Consider the following 11,036-nt stretch of genomic DNA (forward strand, 5'->3'; position numbering starts at 1 on the left):
GCCGGCAGCAGCCGCCGCTCTGTAGCAGGCCCCAGGATCTGTAGTGCGGGCACCGTGCGTATGCCCGGCCAAGCGCTGCTGGCACGGTGTGTCGCACCCAGGCATGGCACGCAGAGGTGAGAGGAGCAGGCGCGAAGAGGTCCGTGCCACTGAGCCCCGGAGTGCATGTGCGCGACACGCGCGGCGCCTCCTAGGTCCGACCGGGTGCGCTGATGTGGCACGGACGCTGCCTGCATGACGAGAGCGCCCCGAAGCCCGCGGCCGCGTTCGCCGAGCGCCGACGTGGCCCGCCTCCACGCCGCGTTACTGCCTACGGGCGGGTGAGTGTGCAGGGGGGTGCAGGGGCACCGAGGACCCTGACCGGCAGCTGGCCGACCTCCTCCCCGAGCTCATGCGGCACGCGCCGGGGCCACCCACCCCCCTGCTCTACCCGCACGCCGGGCGCCGCCGCCGCCGAGCAAAAGGTCCCTGAAGGGGCGGAGAAGGGCTGGAAGAGCTCGCTGGTTGCATGGCCCGATTCGACGGCAGGACGGTGCGTGCTGGACGACCAGGATTTAGCTGCAGTGCAGCCGAGGTCGGTGGGCTGTGGGTGGTATGCATGGATCTGCTGACTGGCTTGTTGTACAGTGGTGTGCTGAGATGTTTGGACTGTGCAGCTGTTAGACACACACAGAAGGACGTTGTGTCTGCTGTCACGCGTTTCCCAGTGCTCCGTTCCGTCCCCCCAGCGTTGTCTGTAGGTGCTTTGCGTCGTTTTTTTTTTTTATTCTGAATGCGCCAACGGTGGCGTATTTGCCCGTGTGAATTTGTCGTGAGGTGTTGTGTTTAGAGCGCTTTGTCCTTTGTTGTACCATTTTAGTCCTTTTTTCGCCCTCTTTCTCTCTCTCGCTGGCCGTTTGCGTTGAGTCTCTGCAGTGGACTGAACTCTATTTTTGTATCAGCTGCGGAGAGTGAAGAGCGCGTGAACGCAGACAAGTTCGTGATTATGCTTTTGTATGACAATGGACAATGAAAGCCAAAGAAAAGAGTAGGAGTATGCCCTACAACAGACACAGAGAACGGCGCATGTCACTGTGACCGTCTGGCCTATCGAACAAGAGCGAGAGAGACCCAATATTTGGACTCCTCTTTTAGGACAAAGGGTGTCTTGAGTCGCACCAAACAATACGCAGGACCCATTGCGTTCACGAGACTTGGCGCTAAACTACAGCGTGCTGGAAATAAGAGTGGTGCTGCTGTTCAGTATCGCTGCGCTGTTGTGCTGTTTTGTGTGACGAGGCGGAAACAAGTTACATCTACATTGGGCGACAGACTCTCACTTCTCCCCTTTTTGCCTTTGCCTTTCTAAGTTATTGTTGCGCTGTGATACACATCCCTTTTTCCCTTGACTTCTGGGGTATTTGTGTCTTCGTTGTTGTAGCGCTCTCCAGGGTGCTCTGGTCGTTGCTCAGATTTCTAGACTCTGGTGCAGAGGGTGAGCGTGCGAGGCAGCGGACCCAACGCAGTCATGAATTTCAATCAACCCGGAGGAGGTGCTGAAGAGAACCTTAAATACCCCAGTCGTTCAAAGCAGGATGAAGTGTCCTACGAAGTATCGATGGGAGACGGCTACACGACTGAGATGGTGACGGACCCGAACGCTGCCACCCCCGAGCAGACGCAGGCGGAGAACGAAACGGTGGCTACGCAGTCGAACGGGTACGACCACGGCATGTACTACGATCCATCATCCTATCTGCACTACTACTACCAGGGCGACGATGGCAACTACTATTACTACACAAACCCTCAAGAGGACGAGTCAAACACTATGCCGCAAGGCCTCAACGTCCCCGGGGTGCCGACAGCTGAGAATCTTGTCCGATCCTACGAGTACGCGTCGTATGATCCACCAACGTACAACTGGTTCGTTGACATCGTAGTGGACACATTCTTATCAAAACCCTTTCTTGTCTATCTCACGATATTGCTCTACTGCGCCGCAGCATTTATGGGAGCACTCGGACTAAACTACACGTTTGCGATTCTGTATCGCCTGTTCGTCCCACCGATCCCCAACGCCAACAAGGTTCTGCAGCCTTTTGCGTACTTTGCCATATTCTTCTACATCAGTTTCGTGATTGTCACAGTGCTCTGCGTGCTGATGGACATGGTGCGCAACCTATGGATGTTCAAACGTGACGACGTTATTTTTTGGGGTATGTCGCACCGGTACTTTTCCAAGCGCAAGCCGCCCTACGTTGTGCTTCTCCTCATCATTCTTGTCGCTGTTTTTCTGCCGCTTCTGTGGGGGATCATTGAAGCTGGGGCCAAGAGGCAGTCGCTTGTGTACGTTGCACAGCGCTACGCGTTCGTGGCTGTGTTGGCGGCAACGTTCCTGGTTGTCATCTGCTACCTTTGGTTCTACTGGAGGGCGCTGGTGTACAAGTGGTCATCCATCAGGAAGCGAGCCGAGCGCGACGACTTTGAGCTTCGCCGGCGTGCGTACAAGCACAAACCCGAAAAGATGAACAAGGTACACTGGTATCATGCATCTACAGTGCTGGAGGAGTTTGGCATGGATAGAGAAACGCTGCTGTACAACTCTGTAGTCTTTACCATCGGCTGCGTACCGCTGTTTGCCGTGTACGCGGCGCAGGCGCTGAGCACCTTCCCCGGCACGCCGTCGTTGGCCTGGCCAGCAATCGCGTCGATTTCGCTGACCTGCGTGTACGTCCTCTCATGGCTCACGGTACTACGACGCAAGAACCAATGGGCCATCTACGTATCATTGGCGCTCATTGTGGTCATGCTTATTCTGGGTCTTGGTGGTGGGGCCATCGGCGGCCGCCCGGCGACGGCGGGCATCGTCGCCGTTTTCTTCATTGCAGCGCACGGGATGGTATCTCGCAAGCGCAAGCACTCATTCACCAAAAAGGAACTGCACGCGACTTTGAAGTTGCCATACAATGCATTGGCAGACGAGAAGCCCCAGGGATGTCGGATCGACACATATCTCTTCTGCTGCCGCAGTCTCTTTCTCGACTACATGAAGTGCTGCGATGTCAAAAAGCACTTTGGCTACCGCCACCCCGACGTTGTGGAAGCGGAAAGGAGCTTTATGATTAGCCACGTTGCACTCCGCACGGATCAGAAGGCGTTACTCGTCTGGTGGGTCATAGTGATGCTCGCGGTGGCATTTGTAGTGGCACTCTCGAGGAGCACCCAATATCGGTTCACCACACAAATTGCAATCGCAGCGAACACGTCTGTCACGGGGATCACCCCGTTCATCCCACTCTGTGAGAAGGTGTTCAATGCCAACGGTAGCGCACCGCTGAGGATGCTGGACTTGGCCTTTCTAGCAGCGCTGTCGCATACACAAGGCAACACCGGCGACGCCGACTTCGCCACGTGGTTCTCTAGCAAGCCTTCGCTGCTGCGCATGTTCCCGGCGGTGATGCCGTACGCGCCGAGCTTTGCCGTGGATGAGACGAACATTTCCTTCTCCGACTACGTTGACGTGTCTAGCAGGTTCCACGTGATCACGCTGAATTCGAACAACAGGGGGCTGTCGCTCTTTCGTGACTTAGACGACTGGGGTGAGTCCATTGCCCTTCAGGCTGCTGGCGCCATTTCCCCCCTGATTAACATATGGGACGAACAGAGCAGGGGTACATTTGTACAGAGGGCACGCTTTCTCAAGAATTGGCTTCCGCCGTCCACCGCTCTGGACACTGTGAAGGCGTACATAGCTGCGCTCAACAGCTCCGGTGTCTCCAGCGGCATTTTGATCGTCGGGGACCAGTTCAGCGGCGGCTACGCGAAGAAGCTCTCCGCCGAGCTGAATTTGCCCTTCGTCGCCTTCAACCCACCAGGCACGAAGTACATAAACAACTTCTTGGCAAACGGTACGCAACTCAGTGCGACGCGGAGTCTGTGGTCCTACGTGGACTCACTGGAAGACACCATCGACACAACCTACTTTTTGTGCAACGCCTCTCTTTCGTCCAACCGCTGCGGCCGGATCAGCACTGTTGTCGACTATTTGTTGAGGACCTGCGGTGACCCTGCAGGACGTTCAATGAATCAAGTCTAGGGCTGGTGGGATTTCAGACCTGTGCGTGTGTGTCTCCGTAGTGGCTTCTCACTGGGGCACGGCGCGTGTGCGCTTTTACCTTCATTGCTGTCATTGCCTTTTTGCTTGTTCTTCTTTTCCCCTTGTTCTGAGCCAATGGCATCTACGGTCCGCGCCCGTCTTATGAACAGTCTGTCTCCTTCTTTCTCGCTGAAAAGGGTACCCTCCGTCGTCGCTGCCTGCGGTGGTAGTTATCACTGTGGTGCTCTGCGCGTGAGTGCGTGTTCTACGGCTGTGTGCCATTTCCCCTCCTCTTGCGGGATTATGCTTCCTTTTCTTCATGCTTTGCTTCCCTTTCACGTCTTCTCCTTTCTGTGCCCGTCCCAGCGCGAGATTACAGGGCGATGGGGGCAGCCCAGCTTTGCCTTCACCTAGAAATTGTAGACGTCTTGGTCAAGACGAAGAGCAGACGGCAAACACCGCTTCTTTCCGATTAACTTGTCGCTCAACGTGTACCGGCGGTAAAGTCATAGGTCTTTCACGAGTGCCATTGGTGCCTCTCTCTTCCTGTCTCGGTGCTAATACGACTGGATTACAGTGCTCGACACACGATGTTGACGGTCCCGCGTGATCGTTCTCGAAGTGGGATCCTTTCCCTGTACCCCTGCCTCCCTCACTTTCTCCGTTTCTCCTCCACTTGTCTTTTCGTCGTACTTCGCCCTTTTCCCCCCTTCGGCAGGACAACTTCGGTTCTTCGACGAGCGCAACTACCCTTCCCAGAAGCGTCTGCTGCTTTTAGCCTACTGCCTCATTACCGCACCGTAGATCATGCTTCGCCATACTTGCGTGACTGCGCTTCAGCGCTGCACCCCCCGCTACAGTGCTGCTGCTGTTCCGAAGGCTGCACTTGCTGCCGAGAAAGCCCCTCCTGCCGCCCAGACCCCTGGAATGACAACTAAGACCAGGGGCTCCGGCACGAGTGGGGACACGGTGCTCGACAAGGCTGTTCTGGCGGCTGCCCTTGGCTGTGTGGTGACATGGTGGATGACCGTTTCTGGTCCACAGCATCAGCATTAAGAAACTACACGTAGTCTCACAGAGAGGAGTAAGTGACCGACGCGTTTTTTTCTTTACCTTTTTTTAGCCCCCTCCCCCTCTCTCTCCTACAGCGTCTTCATGGATCATGCGGTTTCAGTAACGGGGGTCAAATGCCTAAATATGGTTGCCCAAGTAGCGACTCTAATAGTCGTAGCATCTCCCAAACAACGAAGGTAAGGAAACGAAAGATGTGTGTTGTGGCGCGCACGCACGAGCGGCGTGGGATGCCTTTGGTATCCCTTTTTTCACTGGAAACCGTTTTTTTTTGGCGTGTATGTGGGGTTTCAGTGTAGGTCGACAGCGTTCCAGCTGCCCTCGACTCACGGAGTCACCCCAGCGTGCGAGAGGTTGTGCATCCGCGTCCATGGAGCAGTGCTTCCGAGGACCACTAAAGACGAAAACTAGTGCTGGACTCCAAAGCTAAAATCCCTTCACGAAAAATGCACTTGTGATTTGTGCGACGTTGACCTCTTTTTCCGTGCTCTCTGCTACTCCCCGGGGCATCTGTCGAGTTGCTCACAGCGATGCAGTGCGGTACTGCGAAGACGGCTGAACAGTACGCACTTGCTCATGTCCACTTCCCTTCTTGCTGTCCCCCCGCTCTCTCTCTTTTTTGCTTCACTGTTCTCTTTGTTTGTTTCCGAAGCCGTTTCTGATTCCCTCTGACAGCGTCGCCGCCGAACACAATACGCAGAGCCACCCGTTTTGCTCCGGCTCTGTCTGGTGCGGCTGGCCTCCTTTATCGCCGCGCCGCTCATCTCACTTGTGGCCCATGTACGTTGTGTCGACATCGCGCCCGTCCACGGCGGCGTTTGGCGCTGCTGTTGGACGCTTCTGTGGCGGCGGGACGACCTACGTTGCGCTGAATCGTGGCACGCTGCTCTCCGTCTACGCCTGCCGCCAGAGCAACTCTGGGATTGACCACGTCCAAGACTTTCACATGCATTGCACATTGAAATATGTGCGTGCCGTGCTTGTCGTAGAGGGTACTGCACCGCAGAAACCCTCACGTCACCTCCTCTTCCTTTGCACCTACAAACAGGAGATTCTCCTCGCAGCCCTCGAGACGTCCCCGGACCTGAGCGGCGGTGCACCACCGCTGCGGATGACAACGCTGTTCCAAAGCGAGCCCACGGACTGCTTGTACCAGTACGACCCCAGCGAGGTTGAGCTGTGCAGCTGCTCGAGCGCGGTCAGTGGGGCAGGCGCACAGCCCCCGTTTGTCGCTTTTGCCCTGACTCGTGGGGAGCTCTTCCTCTTTGACGTCTTTGCAGCCCTCGCCCGCGACGCGGTCAAGCGCAAGCAAAATGGGCATCTGGCGCGCCTGTTTTCGCCGGAGCTGGTGGCCCACGTCGCTCGCCGTGCGAAAGCGGATATCTTCTCCCACTGCTACATGGACTGCACAGAGTACGATGTGAAGGACATCTCGTTCGGGTCCCCGTCACCATGTCTGAAGGGGCAGACCCACGGAGCCGCACAGCGGCCCAGCGCGATGGGTGCGAGGGGCGACAGTGCATCCGCGTCCATCTCGCTGTACGTGCTCTACGGAGACCCGTACGGCAAGGTGCACATAGCGGAGTATGAAGTTGCCTTCTCGGCTGTCACAGAGATGGAGGTGGCGGGCGACAGGAAGGGCTTGGGCAGCTCGATCCGTCAGCCGCTTACTCCCCCGCCTTCTTCTGTCGAGTTTGCTTTGCTTGGTCGGCGAGTGCGTCGTTGCGGATTGTTGCAGCCGAACGTCGATCCTACGGCAGCGCACATTGTCGCCAGTCGCCACGGGCTCTTCGTTGTGGGTAATCACCTTGTCACCCTTATCCACCAAGTGCGGCCGCGCAAAGGCGTCTATTCGCGCGAGATCCCGTCGCGGCAGGCAATCCTCGACGTGAGCTGCGCGTCAGTGTCCGCTGACGCGTCCGAGTTGGTAATTGGGTTCCGTGACGGTATCCTCGCCCGAGTTACGGTCATCTCCAGGGGCATGAGCGGTGAAGATCCTGTGTTGGAATTTCGCTTTCTGCCTCATCCTACGCCGACGACTCCGACGGAGATCGTCACGCTGCAGGGAGACCTTTGCTTACTCTGCTCCCGATTCGACAGCAGTTTCACGGTGCGGCTTGATGAGGCGTCGTGCGAGGAAGTGCTGCACAACTGCGGGCCAGTGCTCGATATGTCCACGCACCAAAGCGGCGCCCAATGTAGCGTCGTGGCGGCCACCGGCATTCACCGCGGAGGCGGCGTCAGCGTGCTGCGAAGCGCTGTAATGCTTCGGGAGCAAGCAAGCATTCCTCTTCGTTGCCACCCGCAGCGTGTCCTTTGCGGCGGAGGGCTAATGTGCATCACGATGACAGCAGCAGCAAACCGTTTCTTCCTTGTCTCGGCGCGCGCACTCACACTGGAAGAGCTTGGACCTCACGTGTTCCCGGCGATCGTCTCGCACCATCTCCTCGTCGAGCTCGGACTTGGTGCGGCGGCCGGCACGTTGGTGCTCATTTCCGTCCGTGGCATTGCCTGGTTGCGATTGTTGGGGTCTCGATGCGAAGTGGTGTCGAAGCTACCCCGCCAAGCGGAAGACCCAGACATCCTTTTTGCGGCGGTTCGGCACGGCTTGACAGCCGTGTGCGACGGGACCATCGTGACCGTGTATCGTGGACAGGAAGTGGTGTGTACGGTTCCGTCACTTGCCGGCGTCGCCGTTTCAGCGGTGTCGCTCGTGAGCTCTGCACTGCTGGTGGTTGGCCAGTGGAACGGCGTTGTCGCCTTGTACGAAGTAGGATGCCGTCACGCAGAGGTGGTCGGGCGACTTTTACTAGACGCCGTGCCCCGCTCTATCGCGTCGGCGTTACCGCAGCTGTCGCCGTTGCCAGTGGTGGGCGAGAGTGCGTTGCCGACCATCTACATCGGTACCCACCACGGTTTTCTGGTCGAGACCACGATTGCACAGCTGCGTGATGGTGAGGCCCGCCGCTCAGTGTTTGTTGCCCCGCACCCGCTCGAGCTCCTGGAGCTTGGAGGACCGCATGCGGGGCTGCTGTGCCTCGGCAACGTCCCGCTCGTTGTGTTGTGTGGCGCTGGTGGCGGTGTACAGCTGACTGGGCTACACGTGATGGGCGTGTCCGCCGCCGCAACAGTGGAGGCAGATTTGCAGTGCTACGCCTTTTACTCCAAGCAAGACGGCCGTCTTCACATCGGCTCTCTGGAGGCGCTCGAGAAGACGTCGCGAACGTTTTTGCCACTAGGCGAAACCGTCACGCAGCTGCATGAAACCGCCGCCTGGGGTGGCTACGCGGTGGCTGTGCGCAAGGTGGAGGGGGATGAAGTTCTTTTTCTTCCGTCGAGTGTCATACAGTCCCCGTGGACCGCTGACCTAGGCTTGTGGCGGACGGCCGCTGTACCGCTCCTCGAGAACGAGCGCTGCGTCTTTCTCCAGACGGTGCGACTGGATGGCTCAGAGGGTGGCGGGCCTGCAGAGAGGTGTGGTGAGCAAATCGACGTGCCGGCGATCACTAGTGCTGGTGTGAGCGAGGAGGACTGGCAGCACCTGCTTCTCGTCGGCTCCTCCTTCACATTTCCAGATGAGCAGCGCGCGCGCTCTGGAAGGGTTATGTGGTTTGCTCTGCATGAGGAGCGCCAAGGCCAACGGCTGCGCCTCATCGCCAGCAAGGACATTGGCGGTGCGTTGCAGTGCTGCGCGGAGGTGCCGTACTATAAGGGCCGTATCGCGCTTGGCGTGAACGGCTGTGTTTGTTTGTACAAGTGGAACACGGAGGATCAAACCTTTGTGGCTGAGGAGCGCTGCCGTGTCGGACTCACGGTGACGAGGCTGATTCCGCTCTACAACACAGCCCTGGCCGCCTCGGTGCTCGTCGCGCTGGACGTGCGGCACAGCGCTTTCTTCATAGAAGTGGATCTGCTGCAGGGAAGCCTCAAGGTGCTTTGCCGCGAGGGAAACCTGCGCGGCGTGATGGACGGCTACGTCGGCTCTGACGCCGAGAATCTGTGCCTCTTTGACGATAACCTCAACTTTACGGCGTTGAAAGTGGTACCTTTGCCTGTTGAGCCAGGAGACGGCGATGCTGCTGCGGCGGCCAGCGGGACGCCGCAGTGTCGCTTTGAAGTGCGAGCACAATACCACGTGGGCGACCTAGTGACGTGCGTGCGGCCAGGCAGCTTTGCCGCCACGTCGCTGATGAAGGCACCGACGCCATCCTCCTCGGTGCCGAGCCCACTGCTTTTGCCAGGCATCGCCGGCCCGCAGTTGGTGTTTGCTACTGCGCACGGTGGCTTTGGTGTGGTAACGCCACTGCACGCGGCCACATACCTTGTCCTGCGGGCGCTAGAGGCGTCACTGGAGCGCACGTTGCCCCCGCTGGGGGGTCTCTCGCACCAGGCCTTCCGGGAGGTCTTGCGCGCTGGCCAGGAGCGAGGGGTAAGCTACCTTGCGTCCAAGGTGGGGTGCGCGCTGACGCGGGAGCGCCTGCGTCGGTATGAGTCGCTCAACACCGTGGATGGTGACATGGTAGAGCAGTTTCTGTGGCTCTCGCTGCACGAGAAGCGACACGTATGCCGGGTCACCACGGATGTGTTTCTCCATGCCTTCGCCCAGTGCGTTAATGATTCCGGAATTTTTGTTGCACCGCCAGCGAATCAGGAGCAATGCAGACAGAGCGCGCCCGGTACCACCATGCAATCCTTTTCGCAGTACCCTAAGGACACCATTGCCCAGGCCAAGCTCTTCTTGGAAAAGGGCAGCCTTCCGCTTCCCCCGTTTGCGGTCGAGGCGCTAGAGCAGCTCGTTGTGAACCTCCAGCGGGTGCACTAGTTGACGCTGGCTAGGTCTCTTTTCCAACCCCCATTTGTGCTGGTGTGTTGCACTGTTACTCTCCCCTGTGTCGCTCGGTTCATCCTCTCCAGCTCTACATAAGTATGCATATATACATATATGTGTGTGTGTGTGTGTGTGCGTATAAACCATGCACAACGCAGCCTATGCGCTGCACGTTGGACCTTGAACCTTCTCCCCCCGTCTTTTGGTTCGTTTCGATAGATGTGAGTTTCTTTCTCCTTGTGTCCCTGGAACGCTCCATCCAACAAGGAGAATGTAAAGATGTGGTGGATGCGTTTCCTTTCCTTCTCTCCAGCTCTGCTTCCCTCTTCCTCCTGACTCTTCTCTTTTGTGTGGAAACTGAACCAACTGAACCTATCACGCATACATGACCACTGTCACTGGAAACGCGCCCCCGCACCGACGTAGTTTCTTTGTCAACAAGAAATGCAGTACCTTGCCGCGTACGCCCTCGTGGCGCTCTCTGGCAAGACGCCGTGCAAGGCCGACGTTCAGGCTGTCCTGAAGGCCGCCGGTGTTGCCATTGAGTTGTCCCGCGTGGATGCGCTCTTCCAGGAGCTGGAGGGCAAGAGCTTCGATGAGCTGATGACTGAGGGTCGCTCGAAGCTGGTGGGGTCTGGCTCTGCCGCTCCGGCTGCCGCTGCCTCCACTGCCGGCGCCGCCGTCGCCGCGGCTGCCGATGCGAAGAAGGAGGCGTCGGAGGAGGAGGCCGACGATGACATGGGCTTTGGTCTGTTCGACTAAGCGTTACACTGGCTAGGCCGTCGCACGCTTCTGCCTGGGAGCTGTCAGGTGTCTGTTCTTGTTGTAGCCGTCTGTCGTATCCTTGTTTCCTTCGGTATGGAGGATTTTTCATTTCAACTCGAAAGACTCCGAAAACCAGACACGCCCCTGCGAGACGAGTAAAAAAAGGAGAGGAGAGTTGGCTGCTCATGAGACCGTAATACACTTCAGTCCGGGCACGGGAGAGGGGCGCCCTCCTTCCTCCACCGCCCCCATTTGCGAAGGCGGACGTTGAAAGGCTGCAGGCACTGCAGGGGA

The 11,036-nt window shown here is 57.9% G+C and overlaps 3 protein-coding genes across 3 annotated transcripts; all 3 read left to right on the forward strand.

Moving 5' to 3' along the window:
- Positions 1-1,507: 1,507 nt before the first annotated feature.
- LBRM_30_3740 (conserved hypothetical protein) lies at positions 1,508-4,078 on the forward strand (the record flags this gene model as incomplete). Its single annotated transcript, XM_001566947.1, has 1 exon — positions 1,508-4,078. The coding sequence occupies one exon, from the start codon at positions 1,508-1,510 to the stop codon at positions 4,076-4,078; it is 2,571 nt and encodes an 856-aa protein (XP_001566997.1).
- Positions 4,079-5,927: 1,849 nt separating this feature from the next.
- Positions 5,928-9,971, forward strand: LBRM_30_3750 (putative CPSF-domain protein; the record flags this gene model as incomplete). Its single annotated transcript, XM_001566948.1, has 1 exon — positions 5,928-9,971. One exon carries the CDS (start codon positions 5,928-5,930, stop codon positions 9,969-9,971), a length of 4,044 nt encoding a protein of 1,347 aa, XP_001566998.1.
- Positions 9,972-10,421: 450 nt separating this feature from the next.
- On the forward strand, positions 10,422-10,739 carry LIP2 (putative 60S acidic ribosomal protein P2; the record flags this gene model as incomplete). The annotated part of the gene is made up of 1 exon (XM_001566949.1): positions 10,422-10,739. One exon carries the CDS (start codon positions 10,422-10,424, stop codon positions 10,737-10,739), a length of 318 nt encoding a protein of 105 aa, XP_001566999.1.
- Positions 10,740-11,036: the final 297 nt, after the last annotated feature.

The sequence above is a fragment of the Leishmania braziliensis genome, chromosome 30 (assembly GCF_000002845.2).
Source record: "Leishmania braziliensis MHOM/BR/75/M2904 complete genome, chromosome 30".
In the NCBI taxonomy this organism is placed as follows: Eukaryota; Euglenozoa; class Kinetoplastea; order Trypanosomatida; family Trypanosomatidae; genus Leishmania; species Leishmania braziliensis.